Source organism: Balaenoptera physalus, assembly GCF_965194825.1.
Source record: "Balaenoptera physalus genome assembly, chromosome: 17".
Lineage (NCBI taxonomy): Eukaryota > Metazoa > Chordata > Mammalia > Artiodactyla > Balaenopteridae > Balaenoptera > Balaenoptera physalus.
This window is the reverse complement of record NC_138895.1, coordinates 16,474,712-16,498,276: the sequence shown is the minus strand read 5'-3', so window position 1 is coordinate 16,498,276 and position 23,565 is coordinate 16,474,712. Positions and strand designations below refer to the sequence as shown.

At 39.2% G+C, this 23,565-nt stretch overlaps 1 protein-coding gene and 1 long non-coding RNA gene across 7 annotated transcripts in view; one reads left to right on the top strand and one right to left on the bottom strand.

Annotated features, from left to right (window-relative positions):
- The window catches only part of LOC309646385, a 146,147-nt gene that overhangs the window by 21,869 nt on the left and 100,713 nt on the right, over positions 1-23,565 (bottom strand). The gene's annotated exons all lie outside the window — the stretch shown is intronic.
- Positions 1-23,565, top strand: part of EYA1 (EYA transcriptional coactivator and phosphatase 1) — a 325,931-nt gene that overhangs the window by 293,916 nt on the left and 8,450 nt on the right. For 5 of the 6 annotated variants that reach the window (XM_082432593.1, XM_082432591.1, XM_082432592.1 and 2 more), the window contains 5 exons: positions 11,769-11,827; positions 11,938-12,098; positions 13,034-13,148; positions 13,271-13,392; positions 17,236-17,336. In XM_082432593.1, the coding sequence (XP_082288719.1) occupies positions 11,769-11,827; positions 11,938-12,098; positions 13,034-13,148; positions 13,271-13,392; positions 17,236-17,336 (558 nt within the window). The remainder of the gene's footprint in view (positions 1-11,768; positions 11,828-11,937; positions 12,099-13,033; positions 13,149-13,270; positions 13,393-17,235; positions 17,337-23,565) is intronic. The other variant, XM_082432589.1, reaches the window with a different exon arrangement.

Here is a 23,565-nt window from a genome sequence, read left to right as displayed (position 1 = left end):
GAAATTTACCAGATAGGAAAGTTCACACCAGAGTAATGGACCTTAAGTCATTTACCCTTACCAGAAGTCTTTGTCTTGTAAAAGAAGATTGAAAAGGGATGATTTCCCTTGTAAAAGAAGATTGAAAAGGGATGATTTCCACGGGTGGAATTTCAGACCCACTGATACTTGGAAGAGAAGAGAGAACTTTTTGCGTAAGAAAGTGGCCTCCTCCTGAGGTCCTCACTCCCCCCATGAGGGGCTGACAGTGAGGGAAGGTGATGATGGAACCTTCCTGAAGCTCATGGGGAACCTATTTTTTTTTAAGTGCCTATGTCCGTTTCTGCCTACTTTTCTCTCTGGAGTCAGCAATAATTATACGGCAGAGGAAATCAGCCTGGAGAATTTGTATTCACTTATGAACTAAGGATGTTATTCCGAGCTACACATTCTTTTACACAAAACTGATTCTTTTTTACCATTATAAAGTCATCTGGCTATATGATGAAAGTTAACTAAAATTAATAAATTGGTCTCTTTTAAACTTTCAAATCTTACTCCTCACCCCTGCAAAAAAGAGTCACTTAAAAAATCAATTACATTGAAATATGTCCTTAAAAATTGTCCTGACATATGGTTTGCAGTTCAATAAAGAGGAACCGATAGACATGAATGGTAATAAACTGGAACTTCTGTTTGTCGCAAATATTGAATTTTAGAGTGAAAAATTATTTCAGAAAAAAAGAGCTCTCTTATAATATGACCTGTTTAATTATTACAGCTTTAGTTCATTGGTTTATGTGTGATCAAAACAGAAATATTCCATGTAAATGAAAACTTCTAGTTAAATGCTTTGTGAATATATTAGTATGTGATTAATTTTCTTCAAATGGCAGTGAAGGTTAAAAGAAAGTGATTGCAGAAAAGGATAAAAGGTTTCCTGGTTTGGGTATGTTTCCATGCTTATAGCAGCAAGTTTGCAATAAAAGGAATGATTTTTATGAGAATATGGTTATTCACAGCAAGACTAGAGTTGGTGTCACTGTGAAAAATTCTTCTTTGGTAGATACTCTCAGCAGGAATAATAGATCTAAAAGAAAGGCAACAGGAATTACAAAGAACACTGTGGCCAATGACAAATTATGTTTGCAAAATGATGGGCAAACCCACTGAAAACTGAGAAATCAGTTCAGCAGTAAATCAAAGGCTTATTCTTAAGAGTAGTCCTGACATTCCAAAGAATGACATTTATATTAGGTATGTGCTGAGTTGTCCTTTTTTTAAGGCTCTGAATTATTTTTTTGTACCTTGTCAGCCTGTAGTCTTTTATCTTACTACTTGATTTTAAGTTACATGATATAATTAAAAATATGTGTGATCTTTTAATGAAAAGCTGTATAATACAGTTTGACATATCAAACACTGATGCACTGCCCTATTTTTGTATTTGAAGGTATAAAACATTTTCACTGATTTCTCTGCAAATTTGTAAAATGCCATATCTTCTTACATTAGCTGAACGATAAATGAAGCTGTATATTTGGACCAAAGCTTTTTATGTATAGTATCATGTGGTAGGGGTATAGAATGCACTGAAATATAGTTTGCGCTATTGCACAAAACATAACTTAAACAAAAAAAGATGGATCTTGTAGCATTAGATATTAGGCATTCACTGTATACCTTTTCATTCACTCTGCTTTTTATTCACTTTATTTTTTTATTCACTATATTTTTTAAAAAGTAAAGAAAGTTATGTGTTGATATCATTTGATCAAATGTAATAATATGCCATAATTATCAATTAAATGAATCCATTACTTTTAGAGATACAGTGTTGAACAATTTTAAATAAGCCCATTTTATTTTAAAAGCTCATCTTCAATTCTTTCTGGCTTTCATTAGTAAGCCTTCCTTTTCCTCACCCTAAGGTGGAGGGTGTAAATAAAGACAAATATATTTAATATAACCATGTGGTAAAGAAGGTATTCATGGTTAGAAAGAAGGAACTCCAAGCAGAGTGAAACTGACATATTTATTAACACTGTACCACTCTCTAAGAAGGAACCAGCTTCATGTAATTCCTTTGGGATTCTTTGAGCGGCGTGCTGCAGTGGTATTATCATGACATCTTACTTTTAATGAGCACATTTTTAAAGGAATTAATATTATAAGAAAATATTACAAATTTAAAAACATGTTCTCATCTTTTCTTTAATTATTGTTAATAAGAAGCTTGAGAGTCCTGTAATTTTTATTTAGTGATCTTAAATATTTAGTATAACTTCGTACATATACGAAAACGTAGCTTAAGCACTTTATCTTTTGCCTTAATATGCCATCTCCAGGTACTTTCAGTAAAGATTTTATTCTCTAAATGTTTTATGAATATTCATCTAAACAGAATGAGATTGAAATAGTTAATATCTTGCCTTTGTTGAAACTGCTGTAATTCAAATCTTGGGTTTTGAATACAGGTACCTAGGTCTCCTAGCTAAAGTAAACATGATTCTAGTAAAATATCTCTCTCGTTTAGATAATCCCTACAGGATATGGTAACATTAAATATATTAAAATACTGTTTTTCTAAGTAAGAAACAATAATTTAAAACAGCACGTGTCTCCACAAGTTGCATCTTACTACCAAATGTTAAAAATAGATGTTAAAATTCCTCTTATCGGTTTCTGAGATTCAAAATTCTGTTTTTTTTTAAATTTTTTTCCTACTGGCTTCTATAGTTGTGTCATCCTGTTCCTATCAAAACAGATGGGGATATTTAAACATTGACTTAAAATACGCGTTGGCACTGATGCTGTGCTGAGTAGATAGTTTAAAGTGGGAATGTGAAGATAAATTTGTCCAGCTATATTTTAATTCCTTAACTTGGTGTTTCGCAAACTGTCAAACAGAATGATTTCAAAAACTCCCTTTGTTCTTCACCTCCTGTGCCTTAGCCCTGGGTAATCTGCACCCTTTTCTTTTGCAAGGAAGCATTGTAGTGGGAAAGCACAGGCAATCGGCAGGTCACAAGGTGCACCCCAGACAGGCATGACAGGTCCTGCCGCTGAGCGCCAGAGTAACCGGGCTGCAACCCGGATACCCTTCTTCCCAGGTGGCCCGCGCTGCAGGCTTGCCGCCTGTCCTTGGTGAGGGGCACAGGGACGCAGCAGTTCTATGGCTTTTCATTGCATCCATTTGAAAGTGCAGTGAGGGTTTGGACACACCTTTAGAAAGCACACTACAAGCATATTATGCCCCATCAGTAAGTCTAAATACACAGCACGTTGATCGGACAGCCTCCTTTATAAAGCAAAAGAGCGAAATATGCAAGTAAAACCCTGGTTTCTGCAAATTTCCTAACTCTCAGACAGAATTTCTTTCTTTTTTTAATTGAAGTATATAATTGATTTACAATGTTGCGTTAGTTTCAGGTGTGTAGCAAAGTGACTCAGTTATACATATATATATTTTTTTCAGATTCTTTTCCATTATAGGTTATTACAAGATATTGAATATAGTTCCCTGTGCTGTACAGTACAGACAGAATTTCTTAACCACCGAGCTCGAGGCGCTGACTCTAATTGTCAGTGAATTAGAAGCAGGATTCTTCACATCTTTGTCATTAATTAACTTGTTTGTTGACCACTCCTTCCCCCTACATAGAACTTCTGAATAACAGAAAATCTCTAGAGATGACCCATTTCACCTTATTTTTCCAACAAAGCTATGCAAATATCTAGGCAGTCGGGAGTTATTTCCAAAAGCCGCCATGGAAATCACTCCCTTAAAACCTCTGTCACTCAAATACTGGTCACCCCGTAATGCCATCAGTACAATTTAGATTTTCTATGAGAAAGAGGATAGTGTGGGCACATCCACAGGTGGGGGGGGGGGGTCTTTTTTTTTTTTTTTTAAACATTTTCAAGCACTGCTGATCACTTGTTAAAATAAAGCTTTCAGACGATTTGTTTGAGTTGTCTCTAAAGTACTAGAAATACTCCTGTACTCTGTATAATTAAACATTTTCATGTTTAGGAATAAAAGGAAAACTTTCTAGTAACTTGTAGATGTCTAAGGTATCAAGCAAGTATCTGTATTGTTGGAGGGGGGGAGGTCAGAGCAGTGGATGTAACTGCTTGATGACAGACAGGAGGGGAGAGAGAACCCAGGCGTGGTTTCCTTGGCCTTCACCAACTCCAGGGGGTCTCAGTAGGCTCGCTGATGTAGACAATGAAAATAGCTCTTTCTCCGGTGACTCTTTCTTCCTTCCTTCTTTACTTTGTAAAGAAAGTTATTGATACAATTAGTCAGCAGTACGGTGTTCGTTTTCTCATGGTAAATTTGGGAAATGGAGCAAATATCGCTTCAGTCAGCAGAATCGGGGCTTCTGTAACTCAACTTCTCCAAAGACGTGTTTGTAAGAATTTTATATTGTTCCCTTTCATAACATGCAGGACTGCCTCAAAGTCTTCTAAGTGTCTCTGTTTATTCAAAGCCTGCAGGTTTATTTGGAGTTTATGTTTCTAGTGTCGGATTCAGGGGTATAAACGCCTCAACATCCTGGCAATGACGTCACTGTGCTTGGCACAGATAATAAGACCCATTGTAACTGTCTTAATTCTTCTTATTAATTTTCCTAAATGAATGTGAATGGTATGGTGTATTTTTACATAATTGTGGCACAAGTGAAAGGCTTGGGGGGAAAAGTCCAACCACTACAGTATCAAAGCAGAATAAATATTTGCAGAAAAATTCTGCCATAACTTAATATTTTGCATATGAGCCCCTGTACAAATTCGGAATTATTCCCGGGGCTTGGTCCAAAAGAACATGTCTGTGGCCCGGCCCTGGAAGGCCAGAGATGATGATGGATCAGAAAAAGGTCAGCTTGAGTTGCAGTGCCAAAAATAATGACGGAAGGGACCAAAAAAGGCAGAATAACAGTGCAACCAGAGTTCTGAGAGAGACTGTGCCTTTGCCGCCTGGCTGTGAGCTGGTACCCCATGTGGCTTTCTTCCTGCTCCCAACCTTCCCTCTCATCTCTGGGACCTGCTCACTAACTGTAGAGAGTCCCCGCGCATCTCTAAGTCTAGACCTGGTATTCAGTTCTGCTGCATGTGTTGGCAGTTTTCCCCAGCCACGCATGTGAGCATTTTATAATCCAGCCCCACGAGGGCTGAGATGGCTGCGAGCTGAGGGCTGGGAGTAACTGAAGCTTGCTAATTTTATTTATTTTACTGCTCTGTGAGGCACAGGCCATGGAACATAAAGGGAAGCCAGGCGAGGGTAAACTTTGGTCATTTGGTTTGTGGTGTTTATCCAAAGGATGCTCCTAGGAGGCTTTCAGGTAGGACAGAGCCTGTAGGCCAGCACCTGTAGGCTCAATCTCACGCCTCCCTGATCGTTGCCAACTGCCCTCATTCAACTCTACCGTGACTGTGGCCAAAATCCTTGTTCCTGGCTTCAAGGCTCCTATTAGGACATGTGTCCAAGTCACACACCTACGCTCTCACTGCCTACCATTGTGCTCTGTCCCCTCCACCCCAGTTCCCACGATGGCTCTCCTTCCGGAACCGTTTCCCTCTAGAGTGCCAATCATTTGGAGACGTGGTGGAGAGATGAAGGGGCGGGGCTTGGAGAATGGAGGACTCACATCCGAGCTCCAGGCTGGGAGAGGGGCTGTGGTGACAAACTCTGGACCCAGGTGGGTGTGGGGCAGACGAAGGAGAGGATGTGTCCCGGAGCAGGAGTCCCCTAAACGTGAAACAACGGACGAGGCACCGGGGACCTAGGTCGTGGCCACCACATACAGTGGGCAGTTGTCTACACTGTGTGAAATCCAGGGATCCCGGGAAGAAACAGTGAATGGGGGTCAAAGACCTGTATAGTGTCTCAGTACTTAGGTTATTTAACTCTTCTGAGTCTCCATTTATTTGCATCTGTAAAATGGGTTATAACATGAAATACTATTTTGTGTTCTACACAAATAACAGTAATTCAACTCAACAAGAAATAGGAGTCTGTGTAAGAGAAAGCGTGGGCCTGCCTCTGCAGGAACTCCACAGAAGTATAAGAAACGACTCAGAGTCGTTCGCCATCACTTTGAGGGAAGGAGGAACACGCTCTCTGTGGGACACGAAGTGTCAACACGGGACACTTTGGTAACCGAATGTCAACGGATGGTGCATCCCTGGTGCTCTAGGACTTCTGAAAAGGGAAGGACTGAGCTCAGGATGGCAACAGTGGGCCAGATGTGTTAGCAATATCTAATTCGGTATTGTGACATTTTCCTAGTGAAGGATAATCTTGTATAACTGTGCCCAGCACTGGCCTGACTCTTCCTTAGAATCTCTTTGTGAGATGTGGGTATATGTGAAAACTGGTTAACTAAAAATGTTAATTATATATTCCTTTAGGATTGACCTGACACAGAGCCTTTATGCAAAAATATTGATTTTGACATCCCTTTGGAAAGCTATGAACAACAAATAACTCTTTGCCCACCTCTTGATCCCTTTCCAGTCCCACATTAATTCTCACATCTGTAATTTGGGGGGTAAAAGGAAACTATGTTCAAGAGCCTTCCCTCTCACCTCTGGGACCTGCTCACTAACTGTACAGAGTCCCTTTGCATCTCTAAGTCTAAGGTACTTCCTAGAGAGAAGGATGGCTTGCCCCAAAAGTTCCACCTTCCCCTACTCCACTGCACAGCCATGCAAAAGTAGAGGACCGGCATTGACAGTCTGGGATCGAAAAGCTGTGTTTTGTTTCTGTTACCGCAGCTTCAGCGATTGTGAACCACCTCTAGCTGTCCGCCATGTATCTCTGTATTTGATTACTTTAATCACAAAAGCAACCAGAATAAACAGTGGGCCAGGCTGTCCCTCTCTGATCTGGCAAACTATAATTTCAGTTTTTCAGAGCTCTGCAACCCTCTTGGACTAAACAGAATTCCACCATTCAGCAAGAGTATAGTCCTTTGTTTCTATTTATTTATTTATTTATTTGGAAATGTGTACATCTGTACATTCTTTTTTTATACTCTTTTCCATTATGTTTTATCACAGGATATTCAATATAGTTCCCTGTGCTATACATTAGGACCTTGTTGTCTATCCATTCCAAATGTAAGTTTGCATCTACCGACCCAAACTCCCAATCCATCCCTCTCCCTCCCCCCCAGCCAACCCCGGGCAACCACAAGTCTGTTCTCCATGTCTATGAGTCTGCCTCTGTTCATTTGTAAATAGGTTCATTTGTGCCGTATTTTAGGTTCCACATATGAGTGATATCATATATTTGTCCTTCTCTTTCTGACTTCATTTAGTATGATAATCTCTGGTTGCATTCATGTTGCTGCAAATGGCATTATTTCATTCCTTTTTATGGCTGAGTAGTATTCCATTGTATATATGTACCACATCTTCCTTTTCCATTAATCTGTCGATGGACATTTAGGTTGTTTCCGTGTTTTGGCTATTGTGAATAGTGCTGCTATGAACATAGGGGTGCATGTATCTTTTGAATTATAGTATCGTCCAGGTATATTCCCAGGAATGGGACTGCTGGATCATATGGTAATTCTATTTTTAGTTTTCTGAGGAACCTCCATACTGTTCTCCATAGTGGCTGTACCAACTTACATTCCCACCAACAGTGCAGGAGGGTTCCCTTTTCTCCAAGAGGATAGTCCTTTGGATTCCAGGGAGGTTCTGCAGCATTTACCACAAGTGTAATTAACTTAGCACACGTGTAGCTAGTTAAATTAACTTCTGGCCCTCCTGCTAAACTAGGTGCCTTGAGGGCAGGGACTGATAACTTGATGCTACTTCCAAGGCAGAGCCAGCTCCCGCTGTCACCTGCTGGCCCATGTAACTCTTCCCCTCCTGCCTCAGGGCCTTTGAACTTGCTCTTTCCTTGGCCTGCAAAGCTCTTTCCGCAGATACCACCACAGCCTTGCATATTCCCCTCGCCTGCTGTATTTTTTCTCCTTAGCACTTATTACTGTCTGGTTGTACATTTTGCATTTTTTCTTGTTCGGGTGTCTCTCCCAACTAAAATGTTAGTTCCAAGATGGTAAGGATTTTTGTGTTAAGTGGTGTATCCTTAGCATCTAGAACAATACCCAGAACAGTCACCCCTTAATAAATAATCAGACACATGAATAAATAAATGATCACCTTTTTAATCCAAGGCACCCATTAGCCTGCTTGGATGGGTATTGAGTGCAAAGTCTGCCAGGAGTCCAGGAAATCACTACTCTGTGTCCCCAAGTGAGACCCCAAGCCTGACACCCATATATGCTAGGGGTCCCTTAGGCATCTCAAGTCTCAGTAGGACTGATTAATGCGTGAAATATGCTCAATTGGCTGAGCTGGCAGTGGGAGCCCCCTATGTGGATGTCACCCCAAGACTTGGATTCGGTAAGGACATACTCCTTAAAATCCTATCACATACTTTTTGGAAGTTTATTTCAAGAGTACATTTTCAGCACATTCAGTCTTTTGGGAATAAAAACGTATTTTCTCGTGGAATTCTATATATCTGCACTCTGTGTATTAAGCATTAAATTAGGGTTTGTAGGGATATATTTTGGCACGTGAAAATACAGAAAGCTTCCATTATTGTCTTCTGTGTCTACCAGTGGGGGATTTAAACTCTGTTGCTGTTGTTGTTTCAGTGGGTGCAGAGCCCCCTCTGCTCCCCTCCCTCAGTTACCTAATTGTCTCGGTTTATGACGAATTTGGAAACTCAAAGCAACCAAATTCGGAAAGCAAAAATGGAAACCTCCAATTAGGCTCTTAGGAAGACAAACAAAAAGCTAGATGGCTTCTGAAAAGTGGGAGAAGGGGAGCCTCGTCCCCACAGAGGAGACAACTGCACGATATCAGAATGCAGGGAACTGCAGTTTCTAATTTGGGAGTGAAGACACGTAGCACAAGTTCACACGTAACAGGGCTCTGCTGGGAAATGAAATGCTCTTTCGGTATCTTAATAGTCTCCATTCTTTAAGGAATTAAAGTTTTTCATAGGTAAGCATCAAAAGTAATATTATAGTTTCTCATTAAATTTTTTAAAAAATACACAGCTTATTTCCCAAGACATTTATACCCTTATTTGTAAACTCATGCAGGGACTCAGCGGTGATGCATCTTTAATATGTATCTTATCAATGCCAAGTTTGTGCAACATAGTACTTGTCTATTGTTAAGTAAAATGAGCGCCCATTCCAAAAACCCATTTTACGTAGACATTTTATGATGTTTTAATTCCTAAAAGCGCTAACGAGGCTCTTTTGAAAAATGCGCTTGATTTTTTTTAATCTATTTTGATTAAAATTGTTCTACAAAAAATTCTCCAGCTGAAGAGCAGGGTTTCCTTGTCGCCACCACACCACACTTTGCTTTAATCAAATCACCGTGAAGTGAGTTTGGTTATCTGCAGGTAAAAAAGCTGGAAGCTGTTGACACTTAGCTCGAACCGAGATATTGAACAATACTTCAAATGAGGGCCTCAGCCTGGGAACAAAAAGTCTTAAGGAAAGCTGGCAGGAGAAAACAAATACAGGATGTGGATGGACAATAGCCACGGTAGAGTCATCAACAGTCATTAGAAGATAACGGCTGCTCTGTTAGTAATGGAGATTTTCAAGAGCATTAGCTTAAGAAAAGCCTCTTAACACCCTGTTTTTGCAAAGAATTCTTCCCACCCCTAGAGTTAACCTAGTAACTTTAGGTCACCGCTGATTCCTTGAATTAAATTCTTTTTAACATATCTTTTCCTCTTCTAATTTCTCAACTTCCTCCTCCTCTCCGTTCTCTCTCCCAAGAGAGAAAAATCCTCCGTTGCGGCGCTAAGTAAGGCTTTAGGGGTTTTTGTTTGTTTGCGGGGAGTACGCTTTTCTGCATTTGTTTGTGTTGTAACTGACCATGCACCCGAAAAGAGTAGTTTACCAACAACGTAATTTTTGTATTTCTGGCTAGATAAATGGCTAGATAGCAGAAAGTCATGATTTAGTAATTCTTTAAACCCAGAATAAGTACGTTGTTGAAAAAACACAACTATCATTCATCTTTCATCCTCCGAATTATGTATAATTAATAACTCTGAGAAGTTTCCAAACATGTTTTGCAGGAATGACCTGTTTTTTTTAAATGTTAAATTCACAGTCCTGCCTGTGAGGCCTCCTAGACTTTTATTCCTTTTTTTCTTATCTGCGGTTACGGACCTCGGGAGAGCAGGGGAGGGTTACAAGGTCAAAGTCCTTTCCTCCTTGGAACTTGCTGCTTGCTGGGAGAGGGTTGCCTGGAAAATAGATGCTTTAGAAAGAAGAGGTTGGGGGGTCAGGATTTTAATTCTGTTAAGCAACAGCTGGTTTGAGTTTCTTTCCACTTCTATCTCCTGCTCCTTTCCTCACAAATCCATGGAGAGAAAAGAATTTGTTCAGAAGGAACCAGCAACATAAAAATACACCTTCTGTTCCTGTGGTGCTTACCTGTGGTATCTTCTTATACATTGGATGTGAAGCACGAGAGGGACAGATAGGCTAGATTCTATACAATTAACTCTATAGGAAAGATAACCAGAGCTTTAGTCTGAAGAACATTTTAAAATACAGGATGCACGCCTGCAAATTTCTTTAAAAATTTTTTTAACTAAAACTTTTAATGGAAATAAGTGTCAGAACGGCCTCTGGGGTACTTGGAGGCTGACTGCCAAGAGGAGAATCATAACTGAAAACATTAAAGCATGCCAAGTGTGTGTTACTTGTTTCTGGACTAGGGACCGCGTCTGTCTCCAAATTAGTTTGCCTTCATTTGTTCAACAAATGTTGACTGAGTGTCTGCTCTTCCCACAATGATGCTGGGGGTTGGGGACACAGCAGTAAGATGTGGGCGTACTTATATGTGAGCAGGTGTATCAACGTGAACTCGTCCAACTGAGCTTTAACCCACAGTTACACCTCCTATTCTAAACACTTTACACGTGGATTGGGATTTTAATATCAGGTCTGTTCAAATCGTATTATTCTATAATCAACTCATCAATCCGATATTTAAAATGAATATGTAATAATAGTGAAACAGTAAAAAAAAAAAAAGTTAAAAGGTTTTAAAAACAGTAAGAAAAACACCTCGTGGTTTGATTATTTTTATTTAGGTTGTGAAGTCTCCCATGCTTTTTTCCTACACATACACACACACACACACAGAGAGAATAAAACTTGCATCTCTCAAATCAATGGCAAACCAGTAACAGATTTTCTCGTCTGGGCTCCTCCACACGCTGGCCTCAGGCTGTGTTGGTGTGTGGCTCGACAGAAATCAGAGGGCATAATTTCATTGGCAGTTAGCATCAGGTTTAATTTTTCTAGCATGTTAGATTTACCGAAATGTCTGGTTTCAGTTACGCTTCGGCATTGACTGAATCAGCTCGGAGCAGCACGATGTCTTCAGGTACCTGAGGTTTATGGAACACATATGCTAATTGTTTTCAATCACTTTCCTTTCTAAACACAAAAATGTGATTTCTGAACCTGAATAACAGTAGTCCTTAATGACACTGCTCGTTTCTTATATTGTAAAAGGACCCGAAGTAGGTAAAAATGTCAATTTAACTAGACTGCCACCTACTGATTGCCGTGGTTGGAAAACACTCCAATTAGAGTGTTTGGGCATTTTTTTTTTTTCTTAAACAGGCTTGTGTGGATTTTCCCCCCTCCAAAAAAATGTAGATAAATGTAGATGCTTTTTGAAAATTAACATGTATCATTTTAATTGCATTTTAGGAATGTGACCAAGTTCATATAGATGATGTCTCTTCAGATGACAATGGACAAGACCTAAGGTGAGCCCGTGAATGGGAAGTGATGGGCTCCATGTTATAGCTTAGTTGCTCAGCTTATTAAGATGAACTTTCTGTTTGGTTAACTTTGGGCTTTTCTTGCATCTAAATAGCACATATAACTTTGGAACAGATGGCTTTCCTGCTGCGGCAACCAGCGCTAATTTATGCTTGGCAACCGGCGTGCGGGGCGGTGTAGACTGGATGAGAAAGTTGGCCTTCCGTTACAGACGAGTAAAAGAGATCTACAATACCTACAAAAATAATGTCGGAGGCAAGTGACTATCACCAGTAGGTTACTGGGTTAGTTAAGATAGTCTTGATAAGATGCTCAAAGTACCACACACTTTTACATCACACATTTTTTGGATAGAATAGCTTTTTTTGAGAGCCGTTTCATCTAACGAGTGATTATTCTGCTGTGACTGAGTGACAGAAGTAACAGACTAGAGCCAGCTGCCCTGGTCAGGCTAGTCTAGTCCTCGCTCCATTGCTTAGTAGTAGTGTGACCTGGAGTAAGTTTCATGACCTCCTGCCTAAAGGACTTAAGACGAATCATAAAGCTCCTTCTACTGGGTAGATGTTTGCATTAGTTTGGATCTTTTGATTGTGGTTCAAAATGGCTTTGGTATGAAAAGGAACATATCGACCTAATGAAAAGTTTAGGTGGTGTTGGTTTCTGGCATGGCTAAATCCAGATGCTCAGGTGATGCAGTCAGTAATCTTTGGCCTGTAATTTCCTTTGGAAAATTACCGCCTCCCAAAAGGTGGCAAATGTGCCCACCAGTAGGGCCAGGCTTATAGGCTGCCAGTTCAGCACCTCCATGGGGTGGAAAGTGTCTTTCCCAATAGATTGAGCAAAAGTTCCAAACCAGCCTTTCACTGGCCAAGCTGAGGACATATGGCTATTCTGGGAGCCAGAGAGTAGGGTCTGCTCTGCTCAAACTTCATGGTTGGAGAAATGGGGGAGAGTAGGCTCCCCAAAAAGAAGAGATGACGTCTATAGCCAGAAGAAGGGTGCTAGGAATGCAAAACCAGTAGATGTTCCCTGCGGTGCTAAATAGTTGTCAAATGAATGATGACGTGAAAAATTGCTTAGTATATTATAAAGCTTGAGGGTAGTATTCGAGTAGTTTCAAATGTTTACTGTTTATAAAGTTGACGAGACACGTTAGTGAGGAAGTAGTTCGTGTGCTTTTAAATCCACAGGTCTGCTTGGTCCAGCTAAGAGGGAAGCCTGGCTGCAGCTGAGGGCCGAGATTGAAGCCCTGACAGACTCCTGGTTGACACTGGCCCTGAAAGCTCTCACACTCATTCACTCCCGGTAAGTTCTCCCCAGGTCACTTCATACAAAGTGCCTTTGCCTGAGAACGAGCTGTGCTTGTTCATTTTGGAGATTTATTTTTCAACTGTCTTTTTTTCTTCTTCTTCTTTGTATTCTCACAGGACGAACTGTGTTAATATTTTAGTAACAACTACTCAGCTTATCCCAGCATTGGCGAAAGTCCTGCTGTATGGATTAGGAATTGTATTTCCAATAGAAAATATTTACAGTGCAACTAAAATTGGTAAGCTGCTTTTTAATTAATTTATTTATTTAACAGTCAACCCTTTGCTTTCAGGCTAGTATAAATGAAAGGCAATAAATAGGACTACTTTTTTCAGAATGCTAAATGTCAGAAAACTAGAAGAATGATTTAACCAATTTTATTGTCAAAATTGGCTTTAGATATCAAGAGAAATATAAAGCACAATCCACGTAGTTGAACTCAGAAAATTTTACTTTACTGGCTAACATTAAAACCTACGTGTTTTAGCTATAGTCAACTTAGCATCACTTCTAGATTATTATCTTATTTTTATTCTCTTAGGCAACATCAATGAAAATATTTTATAAGCTAAAACAAGTAGTTGTATAGAAATATACAAAGTAGAAATGAAATAACTAATAGCAGCTTTAATTTGCTCTAATAATTATTATTACTGGAACTATTTTTTTCACTTTATTTTACAACATGTATAAATGATTGAGTTCCCATTTTTGTTATGGGGATCAAAAAAATTAAATTCTTGCAAGAAGGAAATGTAGTTGGGAAAGAAGATTAATGGGAAATTTAGTTAAGATATAAACCAAGACAAAACAAAAGTCGGGATAAAAAGAAGACATGGCTCTTTCCTTAGGGAATTCACTATCTCTAGCAGGGGAAGCAGACATCAAAATAACTATAATATGACAAAGTAGTATGTAAATAAGCATTTATCAAGTATCTACTAGATGCTCAGAACTGTACTAAACATTTTACATATTAAAGTCAGTCTTTGCAGCCTTTCCACTTTTCAGCTGAGAAAACTAAAGCTCAGAGACTTAAATTGTTCAAGTTAACAGCTAGTAAAGTTAAGGGTTGAAGTAGATCTCTCTGATTCCAAGGTCCAGCAGACTCCGTTCCACACCCTAAGGGGTCCTACCACTAAGTGCCCAAATGTGCACTTCAATGGGAGAGCATTCACTCCCACCCAGGAGGAAGCAGAGGGCACGTGTCAGTGAAGACTAAAGGGAAGATATGACATTTGAGCTGGGTAGAAAAGGGTAAATAAGAGTTTACTAGGCAGATGGCTAGTGAGAACAAAGTGACAGAGGAATTAAAATGTGTTCCCTGCTGAGGGACTTGTGAGTTGTCCTGGGTGACTAACATGCAATGCCCATGGGCGAGCTGATGCTGGAAAGGTAGACTCGGGTCTTATCATAAGTGGCCTCGTAGGTTGCCCTAATGAGATGAATGTTATGTGAGTGAGTCCTAGGAAAGGAGGCTGAGTATCCTGGTAGGTGGAAAGAAGGTTGTTTCTGGCTAAAGAAAAAGGTGCAAAACAGAACCCCTATCTATTTGGCTTGTACTTCTCCTTCAAAGAACTTACTAAGTTATCACTAAAAAATAGCTTGTTCAGTTATTTGTTCATAGTCTCCTTGATAACTGAGTCTGTCAGTCTCACTCATCATGGTGGCTACAGGGCCCAGCACATGGTAGGTACTCAATCAGTGTTGAGTGAAATGGGTGAATAAATGGTTGTTTATTCAGAAGAAGGCTGACACAGAGGTTTCTTTTAGGCAACTGGGTCAGTAGTGACACTGTTAGCTGATGGGGAAATCAGGTTTGATGGCAAAGATAATAAGGGTTTGATCTTACCAACGTGAGTTTGAAAAACCTATGGGATATTCAGATAGCCCTGTCAAGTTGGAAATAGTTGGAGTTTGAGAATGACTGATGCCTCCTGAGAAGGGCCAAGGAGAGAATACTGGAAAATACTTATAAAATGAAAGGAGTATACCAAATAGAATTCCTAGTAGCCTAGTAGAACTTGAATTTTTATATGTTGTCATATAAAATAGCAATCAGTTTCCACGAACTCAGGTCTTTATTCTATCTGTATCAATAAAGAGGAATCATTGTGTTTTGTAAACAAGGATCCAAGGGAAAGGTTTATCAGCACATGAAATAAAGAACATATTCCAAATGAGCGTATAATACAGAAGGGATAGCACTTAACTTCCCAGAAGAAAAGAACAATGAGCGTATTACACGTCATGCACATTGAACTTTAATCCCAAATAATTTGAAAATGCGAGGATAATAGGAAATTACAATAACAATCAAGAAAGTATTTTTTTAATGGGCATTTTGTTTGCCATATTGGACTTAACTTTAATTGTTTTCAGTATAGAATAAAAGTTCGATTTAAAAACTGTATGGTGGTAGAAATGATCTCAAAACCATCGGTAGAATCACTTTTCCATGATATTTTTAATAAGAACAGTAGGGATTGAAACTCCTGTAAGTTGCTGCTAGTTTTGCCATCAAATGAGATCTAATTTGGGGATCAATGCAGAAAACCACCCAGGAATTTTCCTTGTAGGCCAGGGTTCCCTGCCCCCCACACACAGCAGGAGGTGAGCGGTGAAGGGGGAGCAAAGCATTGCTGGGGTTGCCGCCTGAACCATCCCCATCTCCCCCGGCCCCGACCCCCACCCCCACCCCCGCCGGTCCATGGAAAAATTGTCTTCCACAAAACCGGTCCCTAGTGCCAAAAAGGTTGGGGACTTATTTTTAAATAACACTGAGCTTACCTTCCTTTTTTCCGTGAAAAGGAAACTTTACAAAACCACATAAACATTTCCCTCTAAGCGGGGAAAGAAAGTTTCATGACATCTGACTGTTTGGTTACATATTTTTTGCAGTGAAAACCATCCTTTGTATTTGTTTCTCAAGGTGATTTAATATTTCACAGGTTAGTGGGCAACTGAAGAAGCATTGAAATGACATCCTTTGAATAAGGCTGGCCTTATTTCGTTCTGTCAGATGCAAACTAGAGATTTTAGTGCAAAATACAAATATAAAGCAGACATTTGTTTAAGCAAACAAGCAATTTGTTCGTGTGTATATCTGATCCTTATTTGAAAGAGGTACAGGCCCCCGTTCAGCCATTCACATTTGAAAACTATAAACTGTCCCATTGTCCATTAAAATGACCTTATTGGCAGCCCACGACTTGGAACCCCAGTTCCTGCTCCAAGAAGCAACAATGGCCGCATTAACTACAGGGACATGCTGACAGTGTAGCTGCCACGGGAGCCTAAACTAAGTCTTGACATGGGAAAGATAATAGATAGGTACAGGTATCCTGTTACCTTTATCCCACTTTTCCTCTAGGAAAGCGCTTTACTGAACATTAGATGCCTGGGCCAGGCAAGCACGCTCTCTCTTGTAGGGCGCCAAATTACCTGACATTCATTTCAGAAACAGTTTTCCAAGAATATTTCAGGTCAGTGCATTAGGCCTGGGTTGGGGGGAGGGTGTCTTTCATTCAAAGAGCATCCCAACCTGAAAATGAAGGGATAGACCAAGTCCAGTGTTGGATTTCTCTTGCCGTAACAAAACCATTCCTTCGGTTTTGTTCATCCTTGTCAACAGTCTTTCGATCAGATACTGTATTCAGAGTTTGATAGATCACGAAACATTTTTTAAGTCAAGTTAAAATATATTGCCAGAATGGCATGCTTTCATTTAGTCTCAGCTTGTAGGGGGAAAAGTACTATTTCCAAACAAAACTTTTTCCACCAAATGCTCTAGATCTAGATTCTACTTTTTAATAAATGAGTCTTGGGGGGAAAAGTACTGAAATTGTCCATTCCCAAGGGACAGAACACCACATGGGTCGTTCATTTACAGTTTTTGCTGTATTGTGCTGTTCTGCGTACTCCCCAAATGGCATATAAAAGCACTCTTTTCCTAGTTCGCACAAGTACGATAGAGTTGGATCAGAAGCATGGAAAAAGCATTTTATATAAAAAGTTTAAGCCCTAGAGTGCTGACTTACTCAAACTTTACATTTTTTTATAATTTACTTTTGTTCATTAGGAAAGGAAAGCTGTTTTGAGAGGATAATTCAGAGGTTTGGAAGAAAAGTGGTGTATGTTGTCATAGGAGACGGTGTGGAAGAGGAACAAGGGGCAAAAAAGGTGAGTGTTCCTCCTTGGTGCCTCTTGTGCCCTTTAATTTTTCTAAGTCCTCAAAATCGTCAGAACTGGATCATTTAAACACATGCCATTTCTCTGAAACAGATTATGAATGTGTTCTGAGCCATAAGCGCTGACCAAGGGCAGAGTAGAATTAAGTCATTACTGAAGCGATCTTTTTGAAGAGTGGTATTCACAAGCTCGGGGGTCATGGATGGTTGATCTTCACAGAATGTAGACTTGGGGAACAGAAAAGGAGACTTAGTTCTGCAGCCATCATCCGGAACAGAGACAGCACACATGCCTGCTCATGCCCCTTTCTGCACCCATGGCAGACATCGCCAGGTGATCAGACGTCCGTTACCTGAGCCTGGATGCAGCCTAAGAGCCTTCCAAACATCAGTTCAGAAAGATTCTAGGAGCTAATCAGAGCTGGCTTGCAAAACTATTTTCTGCCCTAGAGTACGGTGCCTTCTTTTGATCACGAGGTCAATGCTTTGCCTCTTTTGGGATGCTCAAAAAGGAGGAAAGGAGCAGGTCCCTTGACTCCCCGTTTGCCCATGAGATTTCTTTTTATTCTTCTGCATCCCTGCAAGTGTGATTCTGTCATTTCCCGTAGCAAAAGCTTTCTCATGAATGTCCTTCATTGTATTTTAAAAAGGGGGAAGGAGGAAGGAACCACATTCCTTAGCCTGGCACTCAGGGTCTTCACAATCTAGTAACAACGTAGGCACATTGGTCTGCTTACGCTCCTTTCGCCACGCCCAGCACCCCCTTCCTGCTGCTGCTGTGCTTGGGATGCTCCTCTTCCCAGTGCCCTACTGTCATCGTCTTACTCGTTTTTCAAAATCCAGTTTACATACCACCTTTTCTATTTCCCTTGTTTATAAGAACTCAGTTATAATAGCACCACTTATACTTTAATTGGAGAAGCTCTGGTAAATAACTTGGATTCTTGAGCCAGATACCCTGGGTTTGAATGGCAGCTCTACCATTTACCAGTCCCGTGACTTCGAAAAAGTTACTTTACCCTTCTCTTTCCGTATCTATACATGGAGGTTATAGCAGCACCTAGCTCATTGGCTATTTTAAGGATTAGATTTAGTTCAGATATAAAACAGAGCCTGATACATATGAAATATGCAACAAATGGCAGCTATTATTATTAATTATTTGCACACGTGCCTGTTTCAGCAGTAAAGTGTGAGCTCCTGAGATGTAGGGATCTTATTTTGCTTGACTGCTGTTTGAGACTCTGTCTTCATTTTTTTTTTTTTTTTTTTTTTTTTTTTTTTTACAGTTCCCTAAATCTTGGCACAGTCATGCACTAATATTTCTTCAATTGAAGAGCATTAACTGAGATTAACCAATAGGATAATTTTTTTCTTCTCTTCCCCATACACTCACTCATAGAAGTCACTTTTCCATAAAGGAGGCAAGCTCTTCTGGAATATTCCAGTGTACTCCAGAAATGGCACCAGCCCATAGATGCAGCATTAAGCATGGCACGTGGCCAGCCTCCTTATAGAGTCCAAGAATACTTAATTCACCTTCAGTGCCTCTGAATTCCAGTAAAAGCATAGAAGCTGACCCTAATTCTGTAAATAATAGATTTCACTTACACCCATAGATACACAATGTGCCCATGATTACAGTCTCCCCACGTGTGATCAGTGCTGGTAGAAACCCGCACACACTTTTTTAAAGCTTGATTCTAAGCAGTATCTGCCATCTAAGCACTAATTCTGCATTCCAGCTTCACCAGTGGCCAACCACCATTGTCATTAGGTACATCTGTTAGCCCTTTGGGCTGTCTCCATAAAAAGAAATCTTTCCCAGACTAAATAGAGTACCCAAAGCTCAACCCTGGAGAGTTAAAGAGAATATTTGGTGCGAATCCAGACTCAAATCTTTTTCCTGAGGAAGCCTCTGGAATCCCCTGCCATTTCCAGGCAGGACCTCCTAGTGGCTATGGGAACATGGAATAGATTTGCACCTCTGAGCATCACAGAATTGAAGAGCAGCATTTCATGCCAGGATGGCCCAGGGCCAAGGTGTGAATCTGCCCTCCAAGCTGGTCCTTCTCCACCTAGTACTCACCAAAAAATTTTAATTTCAAGAGAAGGTTGCCAAAATGTGGCTTTCTAGCTTGTGGTAGACAGAAGAATGTTTCTGAAAGTGATGACCTAAAATTCAAAGAACACAAGAAGTATGTTTCTTAGATATTTGTGTGGTGAACACAAGATGGGAAAAGTAAAGGAATTCGTGATTTGATGTTAGAATTGAAAGTAGTAACAGTACTAAGAGTATTTGCTCTCTTTGAAGAACAGTTAAAATTGTTTCCACTGTTTATCTTTGGACATGTTATTCTTTCTATTCAGGACAAACACACACACCTATACCGAAAAGAATTAGGCAGCTGCCTACGACGACCATCCTCTTTAAATTTTTTTGACTGTACATGAATGCTTGTAGCTTCAACTTTCTGTTCTGATTTCTTGGGATAAGTGTATGTAATCAGTCCAGTACTCTCTGTTACAAAGGAACTCTTTGCACCTTGAGAGCTACCAGCATGGGAACTCTAATGAAACTGTAACCAGGAGTTGTAAGAACTTTAATGTGTGTTTGTAAAGTGTACAGATTTTTCAGAAATAGTCAGATTCCTAATAATTGTGCATATGATTCAGATGTCATAAATCTATCATCCTGAGTGACAAACTGACCATTCCTTTCTTACAGTCTGTCTAGCCTTTCTAGGTTAACTAGTATTTAAACAGCAGTACTTAGTGCATGAGTTAAGAGACAAGGATCTAATAGTTCACAGTAAATAATGAGTATATTTAATGTGTGGGGTTCTACATAGAAATAGAGAATATTTAATATTTAACTTAAGGGAAATATTTAATTTAGGGGAAGACTATAATTTAGCAATATCTCATTTTAAAAACTCTGAAAATTCAAGCTAAAGAAATAAAGAGATGGTTATCCTTACTATCAGTTATAAAGCCCTTATTATGTCCCAGAACCTCTTTCAGGCACTTCCTATCCATTATCTCATTAAATCCTCACAACAATTCTATGAGGCAGGAGCCCTTAGACCTCTTTTATAGATGAGGAAACTGCGGCACAGGAAGGTGAATACTTTGGCCAAGCTCACACAGCTAGAAAGTCACCAAACTAGGATTTGAAGCCAATTATATCTGTGAGATTCAGTACAAAGTTCCTTCAAATTACAGACTTTACTTACATATCTTAAATATGATTTGATTTACAAAAAAAAAGAATTTTAATGCTTTTTTTTAATTGTTAGAATATAGTGAGCAATGTTTGTTTCTTTCCTTTTGGGAGGTAGAACTATGTGAAGTGTTCTCTTTCTCCCATTTTGACACTCATGATTAAAATTTTAAAAATAAATCGTTAATTCTAGTGTATAATTTGGTTCACAAGCATTTCAGATTACTAAATAAAACTAACAGTGAACCAGTGAAGTTCTGCAAGTTTGGGCACTAAAATGTTTTGCAAAATCAAAACATTTTGCATTTCTTCTAAATCAATTTTAACCATTTAGCTACCTCTCTTCATTTCCTGTGTCCTTTTAAAAATCTAGTACAACACCCTCCTCTCTTCCCTGTAGAGATAGATGTCTTTCATCTCCCTAAATACTATTCTTTTGCTAGAGGAAGTTATTTTTTTAAGCCCAGAAATGAAAACTAGTAAGTATTCTGCCAGTTACCTGTTTTGTTATGGTCAATTGAAGTCTGCTCTGTCACCTTTGTTCTCTTTACCAATACAGTCCCAGGAGTTTCATCAGTAATTTTATCTAATTCTATAATCCATATCATTAAAAAAAAAAAAAAAACCCCTTCAAAGAGAAAAGGTTAGAAATACCTTTGTTTTTTAAAAAACGACGTTATTCTAAAAAGATCTCTTTTTTCAAAATTTTTATGGGAGTATAGTTGATTTACAATGTTGTGTTAGTTTCAGGTGTACAGAAAGTGAATCTGTTATATACATATATCCACTCTTTTTTACATTCTTTTCCCATATAGGCCATTACATAATATCGAGTGAAGTTCCCTGTGCTATACAGTAGGTCCTTACTTAGTTATTATCTATCTTATATATAGTAGTGTGTTTATGTCAATCCCAATCTTCCAATTTATCCCTCCCCCCCACTTACCCCCTGATAACCATGTTTGTTTTCTATATCTGTAATTCTATTTGTTTTGTAGATAAGTTCATTTGTACCCTTTTTCTAGAATCAACATATAAGCGATATATGATACTTGTCTTTCTCTGTCTGACTTAACTTCACTCAGTGTGACAATCTCTAGGTCCATCCATTGTTGCTGCAAATGGCATTATTTTGTTCTTTTTTATGGCTAATATTCCATTGTATATATGTACCACATCTTTTTCTGTTCCTCCATGAATGGACATTTAGGTTGCTTCCATATCCTGGCTATTGTAAATAGTGCTGCTGTGAACGTTGGGCTGCATGTATGTTTTCAAATTACAGTTTTCTCTGGATATATTCCCAGAAGTGGGATTGCTGGATCATATGGTAGTTCTATTTTTAAGTTTTTTAAGGAACCTCCATATTGTTCTCCATAGTGTCTGCACCAGTATACATTCCCACCAACAGTGCAAGAGGGTTCCCTTTTGTCCACACCCTCTCCAGCATTTATTATTTATAGATTTTTTTGATGGTGGCCATTCCCACAGGTGTGAGGTGATACCTCATTGTAGTTTTGATTTGCATTTCTCTAATAATTAGTGATGTTGAGCATCTTTTCATGTTTGTTGGCCATTTGTATGTCATCTTTGGAGAAATGTCTATTTAGGTCTTCCACCCATTTTTTCATTGGGTTGTTTGTTTTTTGGATATTGAGCTGCATGAGCTATTTGTATATTTTGGAGATTAATGCCCTGTCAGTTGCTTTGTTTGCAAATATTTTCTCCCATTCTGAGAGTTGTGTTTTCGTCTTGTTTATGGTTTCTTTTGCTGTGCAAAAGCTTCTAAGTTTAATTAGGTCCCATTTGTTTATTTTTGTTTTTATTTCCATTTCTCTAGGAGGTGGGTCAGAAAAGATCTTGCTGCGATTTATGTCCAGGAGTGTTCTGCCTATGTTTTCCTCTAAGAGTTTTATAGTGTCCAGTCTTCCATTTAGGTCTTTAATCCATTCTGAGTTATTTTTGTGTGTGATGTTAGGGAGTGTTCTAACTTCATTCTTTTACATGTAGCTGTCCAGTTTTCCCAGCACCCCTTATTGAAGAGACTGTCTGCTCCATTGTATATTCTTGCCTCCTTTGTCACAGATTAGGGGACCATAGGTGTGTGGGTTTATCTCTGGGCTTTCTATCTTGTTCCATTGATCTATGTTTCTCTTTTTGTGCCAGTACCATACTGTCTTGATTATAATAGCTTTGTAGTATAGTCTGAAGTCAGGGAGCCTGATTCCTGCAGCTCCGTTTTTCTTTCTAAAGATTGCTTTGGCTATTCGGGGTCTTCTGTGTTTCCATACAAATTGTAAAAATTGTTGTTCTAATTCTGTGAAAAATACCATTGGTAATTTGATAGGGATTGCATTGAATCTGTAGATTGCTTTGGGCAGTATAGTCATTTTCACAATGTTGATTTTTCCAATCCAAGAACATGGTATATCTCTCCATCTGTTTGTGTCATCTTTGATTGCTTTCATCAGTATCTTACAGTTTTCTGAGTACAGGTCTTTTGCCTCCTTATGCAGGTTTATTCCTATGTATTTTATTCTTTTTGATGTAATGGTAAATGGGATTGTTGCTTGATTTCTCTTTCTGACCTTTCATTGTTAGCGTATAGGAATGCAAGAGATTTCTGTGTATTAATTTTGTATCCTGCAACTTTACCAAATTCATCGATGAGCTCTAGTAGTTTTCTGGTAGCATCTTTAGGGTTTTCTATGTATAGTATCATGTCATCTGCAAACAAACAGTGACAGTTTTACTTTTTCTTTTCCAATTTGGATTCCTTTTATTTCTTTTTCTTCTGTGATTGCTGTGGCTAGGACTTCCAAGACTGTGTTGAATAATAGTGGTGAGACTAGACATCCTTGTCTTGTTCCTGATCTTAGAGGAAATGCTTTCCCTTTTTCACCCTAGAAGAAATGGACAAATTCTAAAAAGATCTCTTGTAAGAGTTTTCTCTGAGCACCTCTTTGTTCCTAGAAAGACCATTCAGAGAAGCCATCTC